The following is a 12,656-nucleotide window of genomic DNA, read 5'->3' as shown; positions in this document are numbered from 1 at the left end:
GCTCCTCTCATTTAGGGCTATCTTAAGAGTAGGAGGCTGTCAGTGAGAGTCTCAATGTATATGTATCTGTATTTTGTTGTCATTTTCTCTCATGTCTGACTATGACCTCACCTGTGTTTCCCTGGCAAAGATACTGGAGTGGTTTGCCACTTTTCCAGTTCATTTTACATAGAAGGAACTGAGGCAAACAGGATTAAGTGACTTGCTCGGGAAGTCACACAGTTAGTAAATGGCTGGTCAGATTTGAACTCAGGAACATGAAAATCTTCCTGACTCCAGACCTGGCACTCTACTTACTGCGTCACCTAGCTGCATATATACATACATACACATGTATGTTTATGTACCTATGTATGTGTGTATAGATACAGAATCATATATATCATATATCTTCAGGCACTCCCATGGTGCCAGAAATTCCAATATTAAAGATTTGGGGTCTGAGTAGCTTTTCATTTTGCTAGAGTTCCTTATTGAAATGAAAATGGTCCTCAGATTCAGTGATGCCATGCTGTTTGTTAACACCTTGTTTCCACAAGGTTTGGGATATAGGGAAGATAGGACTTGTTGTCAGCTGAGAGTAATGCCCTATAATGGACACATGGAATTGGTGCTGGGGGAGGATGCAGGAGTGCCAGGAGTGTGCAGAGAAAGCTGAAAAGAGCACAGTACCAAAGACAAAATTCACCAACTAAATAATTTTATGCTAGGCTAGGTAGCCCTTTCTCAGATGTCACTATGTAGCACCAAACGGGACTGAAGCAGGTGGGTGTGTAGGAAGTAGGAGGTATGGTCATCCTGGTCACAGTTGTGTAGGAGGAGAAATTAACCCTGAGACAGGAGGCCTCTGAAGATACATCCCAGAGTTTCTTCTAAAAATGGCTAACTCTAAAATATCTGTGATGCTAAGCAGCAGGAGAGGAGGCCAAGTGCTGAGAATAAACGCATTTAGGGATACAATCCACCCATGGGCCCAGGAATCCCAATCCAATTCAGTCCAACCCAACAAGAATTTATTAAGGACCTACTATGTACAAATCATTGTGCTAAGTGCTGGGGACACAAAGATTAAAAAAAAAAATGATTCTTGCCCTCAAGAAATTCCTATTCTACTAGGGCAAGGCACTTGGAAAGAGAAGTCTCCACCACTCCAAAGAGCAGAGAGCATTGTTCAGCAGATGAAAAGCACCAGGGTCACTCTCTGGGCTCAGTGCTGCAGGCAGAGGCAGGACACTCTAGGTGCTTCTGATAAGACCTCCGAAGTCACCAGTAAGGAAGGGGTTTGACAGTTCATAGGCTGCATTTCTTCCTTAGGAGAAGCAGATATAGACATCTGCCTACTACCCCAACAACCTTTGGTCATCAAAGAGAAGACTGTAATCTGACTGACACCCAGTCTTAAATTTGCCATGGGATATTTTGAGGGAAACCCAATTCACCATACCCATACTTGCCTCTTCCGGTTGATGGTACACAGCTAGGAATAACTATTTATTCCTGGTAAAATTTAGAAGGAGTTATTACAGGACAGAATCCATAGTTTTATGAGCCCTTGAAAATGAGGTGATCACTATGCACCAGGATAAGTTCATTTTAATAAGTTATGCTAACCCAATCTGCTTTCTTTTTTAAAGAGTGTAACCTATACTAGCTAATCATGGAACTGAGCTAAACTATGAACCTAATTCTCTTCCCTTCCCAAGAAACTGAAGTAGCACAAGGGGGAAGGCAATTATGCTTCCCATATATTAGGATGTCTATGAATCTGTGTTTATACCTTCTAAAGTAACCATTTATGTGCAAAAAAATGTATCTAAATGCAACTGGGATTCAATGGCATTCTAAGGGACTTTTCCCTATAACTGAGGGAATAGGATATATGGGAGCTAGAGCCATATGCAGAGGGTGTAGACACTTCCCCAACTCCCTTTAAGGGTGTAAGGGAAGGAAGGGTAAGGAAATGCTGAGACAGGAATAAAATGCTGGCCTTCAGGCAGCAGGGGCCAGGGTGGTCTGTGCTACATAAAGGGGCTCCTCTGGGTGGGAACGCCCATATCATCCAAGTTACAGGGTGATGTATAGACACAAGACAATGATTTGAGTTTTTGGCATTGTTTTTAATGTAAACAAATTTATTTCTTGTAAGTTCAATTTTGTTTTCAGTTCCAAATTCTCGCCCTCCGCACTGAAAAGTCAAGAAAAACGAAACCTATTACAAATATGTAGATTCAAGCAAAACAAATTCCCTCACAAGCCATGTCAAGGAAATGAAAAGGAAAAAAGAGGAGGAGAGGGAAAGGGGAAGAGGAAAGAAAGAGGAAGGCGAAAGAGTCCATCAGCTCTCTCTCGCTCTCTCTCTCTCTCTGGAAGTGGATGGCAACTGTGGTTGTTCATTATATTGATCAGAATTCTTAAGCGTTTCAAAATTGTTTATCTTTATAGCCTTCTGCTCACTTTGCTATCTGTTCAAATGAATCTTGACAGGCTTCCCTGAAACCTCCACCATTTCACAACTGCATTCCTTCACATTCATATGCAAAAATTTGTTCAGCTATTCAACTAATGAGTACTACCTCACTTTCCACAAAAAGAACTACCATAGATATCTGTGTACATAAGGGTCATTTTCCCTTTTCTTTGATCTTGCTTTGTTATATACCAAGTAGAGGGCTGCTAGGTCAAAAGGTATGCCCAGTTTAATAACTTTCAGAGCAGAGTTCCAAATCGCTTTACAGAATGGCTGGACGAGTTCCCATAGCCTCTCCAGCATGTCGTTTTCCCTTTTTTGTCACATGCCGTTCTGATGAGTGTAAGGTAGCATCTTAGAGTTATTTTAATTTGCATTTCTCTAATCATTAGTGATTTCAAAAAAATTTTTTTCATATGTCTGTTAATTGCTGGGCATAGGCTGGGCCTGTTGTCTGGAAGACACATCTTTCTAAGTTCAAATTTGGCCTCAGACATTACTAGATGTGACACTTTGGCTAAATCATTTAACCCTGTTTATCTAAGTTTCCTCATTTATAAAATGAGCTGGAGAGGGAAAGGAGAAACCACTCCAGCATCTTTGCCAAGAAAACCCCAAACAGGGTCACAAAGACTCAGACTTGACTGGAAAACATCTAAACACATTAGTAGTTTGGATTTCTTCTTCTGAAAACTGTCTGTTCATATCTTTTGATCCTTTATCAACTTAGGGAATAGAGCCATTCTCTAATAAATTAAATAGTCAAAGAATAAGAACAGGCAGTTCTCAAAGGAAGAAATACAAATTATCAATAAGCACAGAGGGGTTAACTTTTCCAATAATTAAAAAAATGAAAATTAAGCCAACTCTGCAGTAACAACTTACATCCATCAAAATGGCAATGACAGTAGGAGATTTTAATATTTAATGTGGTATACACTGTGGCCCAGGTAACGTCAGATTCTGGGCCAAATCTTAGGGGATGCCCTCATTTAGAGTTCCCTTGAGGAAATCTCAAAATATAGACAGAACAAATTCCCTTCCCTAATCTTTCCTCAGGCCTAAATATATATATATATATATATATATATATATATATATATATATATATATATATATATATATATATATATATATATCTTTCAAGCTAGAAATTCAGGTGTGCATCCACCCTTTTATACTATGGTTTGAACTCCCTCCAAATGGGAAATATATATGGGGTTGCTAGAAAGAAAATATCTCTGGATCTTCAATGTCGGAATGTCACAGTAATAGTAAAGGGCAAAGTCCAGGTTTTCGTTTTCCCCTATGTTAGTTCCTTCTTGATCCATTTCAAAGGGAAAGAAGGGGTATATGCATCCTCCTATTTTCTCTCCATGAGTCTAGTACTACCCAGGAATCCTTTTGCTTCTTTAGAAGGTTGAATTCTAGGATCCTTTTCTTTCTCCAAGAGAACAGTGCTACTCAGAAATTCTTTTTTTTTTCTCTCTAGAAGGCTAGAGGGAAACCTCTATGCTGACACTGCGTAGGAAAATGTCCTCTTTCTAGAAGACTGGTTTCTAGAGTTATTTTGTCAGGGAACTTCCCTTTCCTCTTTGCATAAAGCTGGGGTTCAGGAATACTTAGATCATGTGGTTCTCTCCACTGCTGCCATGTTGCTGAGAGCATTTATGCCTTTGCTACTGACTCTCCAGAGTTGACTCCAGGCACCAGACTTCAAGAACTTGAGGTCTAGAAACTCTCAAGTCACATGGGAGCAACCTGTCCCTTTGCCCTAAGGCAGCCATTTGTAACCCTCAACACCACCATTTCTACCCCCAGGCTAAGGTCTCCTCTTAGATCTGCTTGTTGGTCTGTTCTCTGAAAAAGGAAAAGGCAAAAATGTCAAGGTCATCAAAATGGTAAATATGCAATGAAAGATCTCTTCTATAGACCAGCAAAAGGAGGTTGTTTCTCCCACAACAGTCATTCAGGCAATAATCTGAGTCAACTAGTTCAACTGCAACTGATTCATAATGAATCCAAAATGAATCAACAGGACTGTCCATACCTTTCACAGGGAGTAGTAAGCAAAGTCCAAGACAAATTCTCATTACCCTCTAAGTTAATCAAAGTTGGGAATTCCCCTAATCAACAGTCTATGATTGCCTGACTGTGGGAAATCAGACATACTATTACTTTGCTATTGAAATAGTGACTTGTTTCTTTTCAGAAAGAAACACAGAATTATATAATTAAGTTATAAAAATGTTCATTTCCTTGGAACTGGTGATATCAATACTAAAATTATGCTCTGAGGTTATTAATAGGAAAAAACCAAATCCATCTATGCAAAAATATTTCTAGAAGACCCAATATAATTACAATAAAGTTGGAAACAGACTGTGTCTGACGACTCAGGAATAAGTGAACAAATTTTAATAAATGTGTTAAAAGAAACAAGAAGACTACAAAGAAATAAGGTAAGACTTACGTGAAATGGTGAAGAATGAAAATAGCACAACAATAAAAAACCCAAAAACTCTTGTGCACAAAAAGGAGGTTCGGAAAGAGTCACAGAAACAAATAGCAGGTTTGTCTCCATCTTGCCAAAGTTAATATATACATTAAAAATCTATACAATCTAAAAAAATCTAAAAATTTTATATCTAAAAATCTAAAAAATATATACAATTAAAAATGAAAAAAAAGTTTTCATGTATATGATCACCTCTTTATTCTTGTTATTTTTATATATGAATACTTGTGTCAATTAAACATTTATATGTATATATTCACTTGTATGTACCATATATCTATGTATGTTACATATGTATGTTGTATGTATATATGAGTATCCTGTTACAGAACAGGAAGGGATAGAAAAGCTTGAAAACAGTTCATGTCGAAAAAGCCTAGAAATGAGACTAGGGCAACATAATTTATTTTTTAATATTATACACTATGAGCAGGATGGATTTATACCAAAAATTAGGATATATTAGTAACAAAAATAATTAAAATTACATAAATATGGAAATAGATCTGAGGAAAAAAAGCTTTTTGACAAAATACATTACCCACTTATGTTAAAAAAAAAACCCACTGAAAAAGGAACAGGAACACTAAATAAGAATAAATGGATCTTTAATATTGTGGCAAACAGTATCTTATCTAAAACCAAAAATGAAATTATCTAGAATAGAGAAATACTAGAGGCCTTTCTGATAAGATCAAGGATAAAGCAAGGATATACATTGTTACCACTATTTTATATAGTTCTAGAAATGCTAACTATTGCAATAAGTCAAGTAAAAGAATTTAAGGTAACAAGTATAGTCAAAGAAGATATAAAATTCTTACTTTTTAGACATAATGATAGTTCACTTGAAGAACCCTGGAGATGAGCAACTGAAAAAATTGATATAAGTTCAATAAAGCATCAAGGTATAAAATAGACCTATCAAAACAATCAGCTTTTCTGCATATTATTAACAAAGCAGAGGCAGAAGAGATGCAAAAAGAGATTACATACAAAATAATTACAGAATATAACTTTTCCCTCAAACCCTCCCCCTCTTCTGAACTTTACCATTATTGTTACCATCTTCCCAGTCACATGTGTCCTCTTGGACTCCTCAGTCTCTTACTCCCCATATCCAATCGGTCCTCTCATTTTTATCTGGGTATCTTGTGTCATAAAAGCACCATTAACACTCCCATCACCCTGGCGTAGGGTCCTCGTTACCTTATATTTGATTATAATATCCTGCCTCTCTGCTGCAAATCTCTCCCCATCCTAGTCCATCCTCTACTCAACTATCAAAGTGATCTTCTTATAGTGCAAATCTAAGTCTATATAACTGCTTTTTAATAAATTTTTATTTTTATATAAATTTTTAAAATAAATTCTTAATAATTTTTCAATACTTAAAAATAAAAATTTATATACAAATATTAAAATATGTTAAAACAAAAATTTAACAAATTTTTAATAAATTCCTTCAAGAGCAAATATAAAATCCTCTGTTTGACCTTTAAAGCCCTGCATAATTCAGTCCCTTTCCAGTCATTTCACACAGTATTCACCCTGGCTTTTAAGGGGTCCTCTGAACATATTTTTTCAAGTTGACATATTTTCTAGAAACACTGGATCCAGAGCATGTAGGAGGCCCTGAATGTGACGAGGATGAAACTCCTCCTAGCCAACATCATTTGTTGTTGGACTCCTTGGGTGTCCTTGGGAGGCAAGAGAGGCATTAGCCAATCTGTGCCAGGCTGGAATAAAGCTTATATAGCTGGGGTCCTTTGCAGATAAGCAGACCCTCCTATCTTCATAGTTTAGCAGTTCCCAAGGGAAAAGATGGCTTTTGCCATCACCTTGCTCCTCCTCTTGGAGAGTGATCTTGTCTTTTTCCCTACCTTAGCTGAACCATTCCCCCTCCCATGTCACACCCCTTCCTGGTATCCCCTCTTCCCTTTGTCCTGCTGTCATAAAAATGTAAACTTCTGTAAGGACTGTGAACCCACCAGGTTTCACATACATGTTCATTTCCCTTGTAATAAACTTGGTTTTCACATAAGTCCCGTGACATTGTAACTACCTGTTGACAACCCCCAAGTAGTCTGTGATCCAATGACACTGGCTTCTTTGCTTTTCCTTGCATTTCCCAACTTGGGGCATTTTCACTGGTTGTCTTCCCATGCCTGGTATTTTCTTCCTCATCACCTTCCCCTCCTGGCTTCCTTCAAGTCTCAGCTGTAGTCCCACTTTTACAAAAAGTCCTCCTTAATCTTAGCGCTTTCCCTTGGAGAGTTTTCTCTAATTTGACCTTTGACCTTTTGGTGTACCAAAAATCTCAGCACAATTTTAAGCTTATTAAAGCTTAAGACTTAATTCATATTCACCAAAATTTGAATGAAGGATAGAATCAGAATCGTGCAATTCTACATTATCTTTTAAATTTTCTTTTTGAAGAACTATTTTCCCTTCATGATTCAGACTCAAATGATTTGGTTTCCAGCCCCAATCTGACCTGAGACTACATGCAGGCGATTCCACTCTTCTGGTACTTCCTCCTCAATGCTATTCACTGAAGACAGTCTACTTATTCTGTAGTGAAGTCATTAAAGCTTAAACCTGCACTAAGACTTTTGGGACCCCCTGTATATCTCAGTTGTAAATAGCTGTTTGTATGATGTCTGCCTCATGAGACTGTGAGCTGTTAGGAGGGGCTATATTTTGCCTTTCTACATATTTCCAGTGCTTATTAGTACAGGGTCTGGCACAAATTAGGCGCCCAACAAATGCTCATTCACTAACTTGTTAACTGAGCATGTACCCCAAAGAGGTCAAAGACAAAGGAAAAAGACCTATAGGTGCAAACATATTTATAGTAACACTATTGTAGCAAAGAACTAGAAACAAAGTGGGTTCCTCCCAATTAGGGAATGGTTGAACAAATTTTGGTATATGAATGCAATGACATATGAAATGAAGATTCAGAGAAAGCTGGAGAAATGCACTGATGGTGAACAGAACTAGAACTTATATGACCACAATCATGAAAAGGAAAACAACTTTGAAAAATTTCAAAATGCTGATCAATATTCAGTTTACCAACCATTTCTTCAGAAGAATGATAGAAAAGAGATGGCAGACTGCAGCTGAAGAAAGAGAAATACATTTAGAGATACAAACGACATGTTTTTTGTTTTTCTTGACTATACTTATTAATTAAAAGGGAGAGCTATGTGGGAAAATGGGGAACTGCAGGTAGTGATAACAATAAAAAAAAAGAAAAAGGAATGAGCATTAATGAAGCATTTAAAAATATATAAAAGCAGGAAGAAGTTTAGAAGGGAAAGCTGACAAGTTTTGTTACTGTCATGTCAAATTTAATATGTACTTTTAAAAACTAAGTTCACCATTCCACTTGTAACCTCTTGGTCTGGATATTTGTAAAATAAAATATTTACATATGTTAAAAATTTTTTTTAAAAATTTAAAACAAGAAAATGGTTTGGGGAGTTTAGTTATCTGGAAATTTAGTAAGAATTGGAAGTATAATATAGATACTAAAAGAACTCCTTTGATTGTAGGCTGCATTAAAATATTGTGTCAAGACCATGGAAACTGAAAATAGCATCTGATCCTAATCAGATCACATAGATAGTACTATATCCAGCTTTGATTACTATATTTTAAAAATTACGTTGTCAAAGTGGAGCACTTCAACATGAGAACAAATAGGATGGTGAGGTGACAAACTATGTTACTGGATTACAGAAACAGGTTTAGCCTGAAGAAGATTAGACTTGAATTAAGACTATTACAAAAGGGAGAACTAGTACCAAATGGTAGAATTTAGAGGAAAGCATGTTTGTGTTCAACGAACTACGTTACAAAGTACTGTTTGAAACTAGAAATAGGATGCTTTGGGAGGTGACCTTTACTAGGTAGGTAGGTCTTCAAGCAGGCTGGATGACCACTTACTATAGTGGTTATTGTTTCACTCATGAACCACTCTTCATGACCTCATTTTGGGTTTTCTTGGCAAAGATATTGGCGTGGTTTGCCATTTCCTTCTTCAGCTCATTTTACAGACAAGGGAACTGAGGCAAACAAGAATAAGTAACTTGCCTAGGGTCACACTGCTAGTAAATGCCTGAAGCTGGATTTGAGCTCAGGTCCTCCTGCCTCCAAGATCAGCAGTCTATCCTCTCAGCCACCTAGTTGGTGAGTTATAGACCATATTAGTTGGGTAGGAGTTAGACATGATGAATTGAGAAAGTTTCCATGATTTGATGCCAATCTGAGATCTTGAGGGGTGGCGCTAATCTACCTCAAAATAACCCAAGCAAAGCTTGAGCTTCTGGTTTAGGTATAATGGTATCCATTAGGAGTTAGGAAAAAACAAACTAATGCTTTACCTTGGACACAGGCTTTTATTGAAATTCACAAACACACAGGAGTGACTGGCAATCTAAAAGATACAGTACACAGTAAGAGCCACAGAACAGCGCTTAAAGAGACAGACTCCAGCTCACTTCCTTGGGTCATCTATAACAATGTGAATACCATCATTTCATAAAGGTGTATGTTCTACACACATTTTTGCGCCTCCTATCCATCCTCGTTTAATGTATATTCTGGAGTTCTTGGCTTAGTCTTCTTTTCCTTGGCACTGTCCATTTTGCCAAATTCTGAAAACAGGCACACAAAGAATAGCAAGATCATTTGGCAAATGTAAAACTCAGAGCCTTGGGAAAGAGAAAAGTGGTGGGTAAGATGCTAAAATAAAGAGGACACAAAAACAGAAAATAGAGAGATTTTGACCCTGCTTTTCTTTCTTGACTCTACACCTCTCAATTTACCTTCCTGGAGACTAAAAAACCATCCCCTACTACTTCAGGGCTCCTCGTCACTCAGTGAATAGCCAGTCTCCATTTTCCCTATGACAAAGCACAAACTATGACACAGAAATTTTGCTGACCCCAAAAATTTCCTAATTCTTAAGAGTAATGCTTGTGGTAGACTATGGGTCTTTTGCTGTCAAAAGCAGAAGAGACCTCTATTTTCTTTAACTGTACTCCGGTTTATTGGATAAACATAATGCATTTTAGAGGAAAGAGCAGTTTCTGAAGTTGTACCTATTCTTAGCTCACAGCTGCAATCTTTGTCTATTTTTCAAGTGGAAAACTAAGATTGTTTGACATTTCCACCAGAAAGGGACTCCAGAAATGGGTGCTCACCACGGAGGCTTAAACTCCCTTGGCTAGAGATGCTCGTGTCCAGCCAGGCTTCTTTCACCTGGGCAGTGGGCAAGTGGGTGCTGTCCAGTCTGAAGACAGTGGCCAGGGGTACTACTCCTGTCCCTTCATGCCCTGACAGACTAACCGATGCCTTAAGTTGGTAGACCCATGAGTGATACACAGGGCTGGTAGAGCAGCGAGAGAAGAACTTCTTGAAGTACTACAAGAAAAAGAACTGGGTCATTATTTCAAGACCTGGCACCCCTTTTTCTGCTCCTAACATTTACTTAATATGGTCAGATCCAGGGTAAGAGGTGGTAGGACAGCTTACCAAGTTATATTTTAGAAATGGAGGAGTTAGAATGGGACTGGAGCCTGAGGGAAAAGGATATGGAAAGCTTGGTCAAGTATGGACTTGATTAGAGTCCTTGGGGAGCAGTATGAGGTGTTTGGGGCTTTGGAAAGAAAAAAGGATAACAACAAGAACAGAAACTTCTCAAGAACAAATACTCAGGAACAAGAATACCTACTAGAGAAGCAGAACAAGAGAAGAATGAATATAGAACCAATCAGCAGAAAAGGATGAATGTAATTTGATGGGAAGAAAGAATGAGACATGAACAGCAGGAAATGGGCACCTTGAGTGTTTGAATACGAGTCTTTGTGATATGCTTGGATGCATCTTCTATGACTTTTTGTAATACCATCACCTGGCACTCTAAGAATCGGACAAAACCATGGGTACCAAATAGGGAGGCATTTGTCCTGTCCACCAGCTGGAGAGCTTTAGAGAAGCTATGTTCAAATTGGTCCCACTGATGGTGTCGTGCAAACCTAGGGAGAGAATGCTACCATTAGCTTTTCCTATGCCTTCCTCTTCCACCTCTCCAACAAAACACTGAGCTTGTCCTGACTCTTCTAAGACACCTTTCAGCCCCCAAGTCATGTTTAGTCATACTTTCTGGGCACAACCAAAACTACTGAAGTTGAAGAGACTGGAAAAAGCTTTTTACACATAGAAAGATTAAAGTATGAGATGGGGTGGGGTGGGGTGACTAGGACATTCATTTCTCCTTTTTCAAGGAGAAATTTCTCAAACCTAAATTTTAAATACTAATATCACCTACTATACCACTACTGCTTTTTCTGTCCCACTCCCATGTCAACGGCATGTTAAATGCGTGAGAACCTTTCTGGTGAATATTTATAAAATTAACTCATTTGTTTTCCTACTTAGTTTTGGAAAGCCCCAAAGGATAGTCCTTCACCCCACAACACATAGGAGAAGACCCTCTTTTTCCTCAATGGGCTAGGGTAGGGGTGAGGAACCTACAACCTCAAGGCCCCATGTGGCCCTCTAGGTTCTCAAGTGTAGCCCTTTGACTGAATCCAACCTTCACAGAACAAATCCCTTTAATAAAAGGATTTGTTCTATAAAACTTGGACTCAGAAGGCCACACCCAAGGACCTAGAAGGCCATAGGTTCCCCACCCCTGGGCTAAGGGCAGTCCTGCCTAGAGGCATGGGACAACTGGGGAACCCCTTCCATCTCCCAGCCCAGCTCTGATTGTGGTTCTGTTGCCCCATACTACCACATAGCCAGAGAAGAATGGACACCCAACATGACATTGCTCTGAGAAGACAGGATACAGCTGTGCTCATACTGTTGGATGAATCGTAGGCACTCATCAAAGGGTCGACACAGAAACCCTGTGGAGAGATAAGGAATTTAAGCCATCTGAAGGGGATGACATGGAGGGCAGTGGGAAAGAGAATCATGAACATTTAGGGAAATGGTATATATTACTGAAGAACAAAGTGTTAAAAAAAAAAAATAAGTACAGACTCTTACACTTTTAAGTCTTAGAGTTCAGAAAGATATATTTAAGCTTGAGAAGATCTGGGACCTTCCCTGTGTTTTATATCCAGAGCCCAGCCAGAAGCCTGATGCCTCCCATGTTTACCACATACCCTAGGATAACACTCACCTTCACCATAAAGCAATAAGTCTAAGCAGGAAGAATAGAAGCAGGCTAAGTCTAGGACACTGTCACTATGAGAAATGAGCCTCCACTGACTTTCCAGCACATGAACACACAAGTCATACCTGTTGAAGACACAGATACTGGAGTCACTTGGGGCATAGGGATAGGGCAGATATCAGACCAGAAGGACATCTGAACATTCCTCAGAAATCAAATATTCTACTTCTTTACTCAGGGATATGTGAATCCAACATCAGATACTATGGTTCCCATTCCACACCCCACAAAAAAAAGTATTTTGGTAAAAACCTAATGTCAAATCATTATATTTTCTGAGGCTCTGCAATTTCCTATCTCCTCTAAGAAAAAACAAAAAACAAGACACAATACCAAAAAAAACCATGTAACTTACTCACCAACAAGTTGTGCTGAGTGCCCTGCAGCAGCTCTGACTGTCTCCCTGATCACTC

The 12,656-nt window shown here is 38.5% G+C and overlaps 1 protein-coding gene across 1 annotated transcript in view; it reads right to left on the bottom strand.

Moving 5' to 3' along the window:
• Nucleotides 1–9,374: 9,374 nt before the first annotated feature.
• The window catches only part of LOC140526093 (adenylate cyclase type 10-like), a 46,326-nt gene continuing 43,044 nt past the window's right edge, over nt 9,375–12,656 (bottom strand). The window contains 5 exon segments of the mRNA XM_072642031.1: nt 9,375–9,652; nt 10,202–10,421; nt 10,840–11,035; nt 11,794–11,911; nt 12,190–12,308. Coding sequence (XP_072498132.1) covers nt 9,552–9,652; nt 10,202–10,421; nt 10,840–11,035; nt 11,794–11,911; nt 12,190–12,308 — 754 coding nt within the window. The 3' untranslated portion in view covers nt 9,375–9,551.

The sequence above is a fragment of the Notamacropus eugenii genome, chromosome 2 (genome assembly GCF_028372415.1).
Source record: "Notamacropus eugenii isolate mMacEug1 chromosome 2, mMacEug1.pri_v2, whole genome shotgun sequence".
NCBI lineage: Eukaryota > Metazoa > Chordata > Mammalia > Diprotodontia > Macropodidae > Notamacropus > Notamacropus eugenii.
This window is presented reverse-complemented; position numbering and strand designations above follow the sequence as displayed.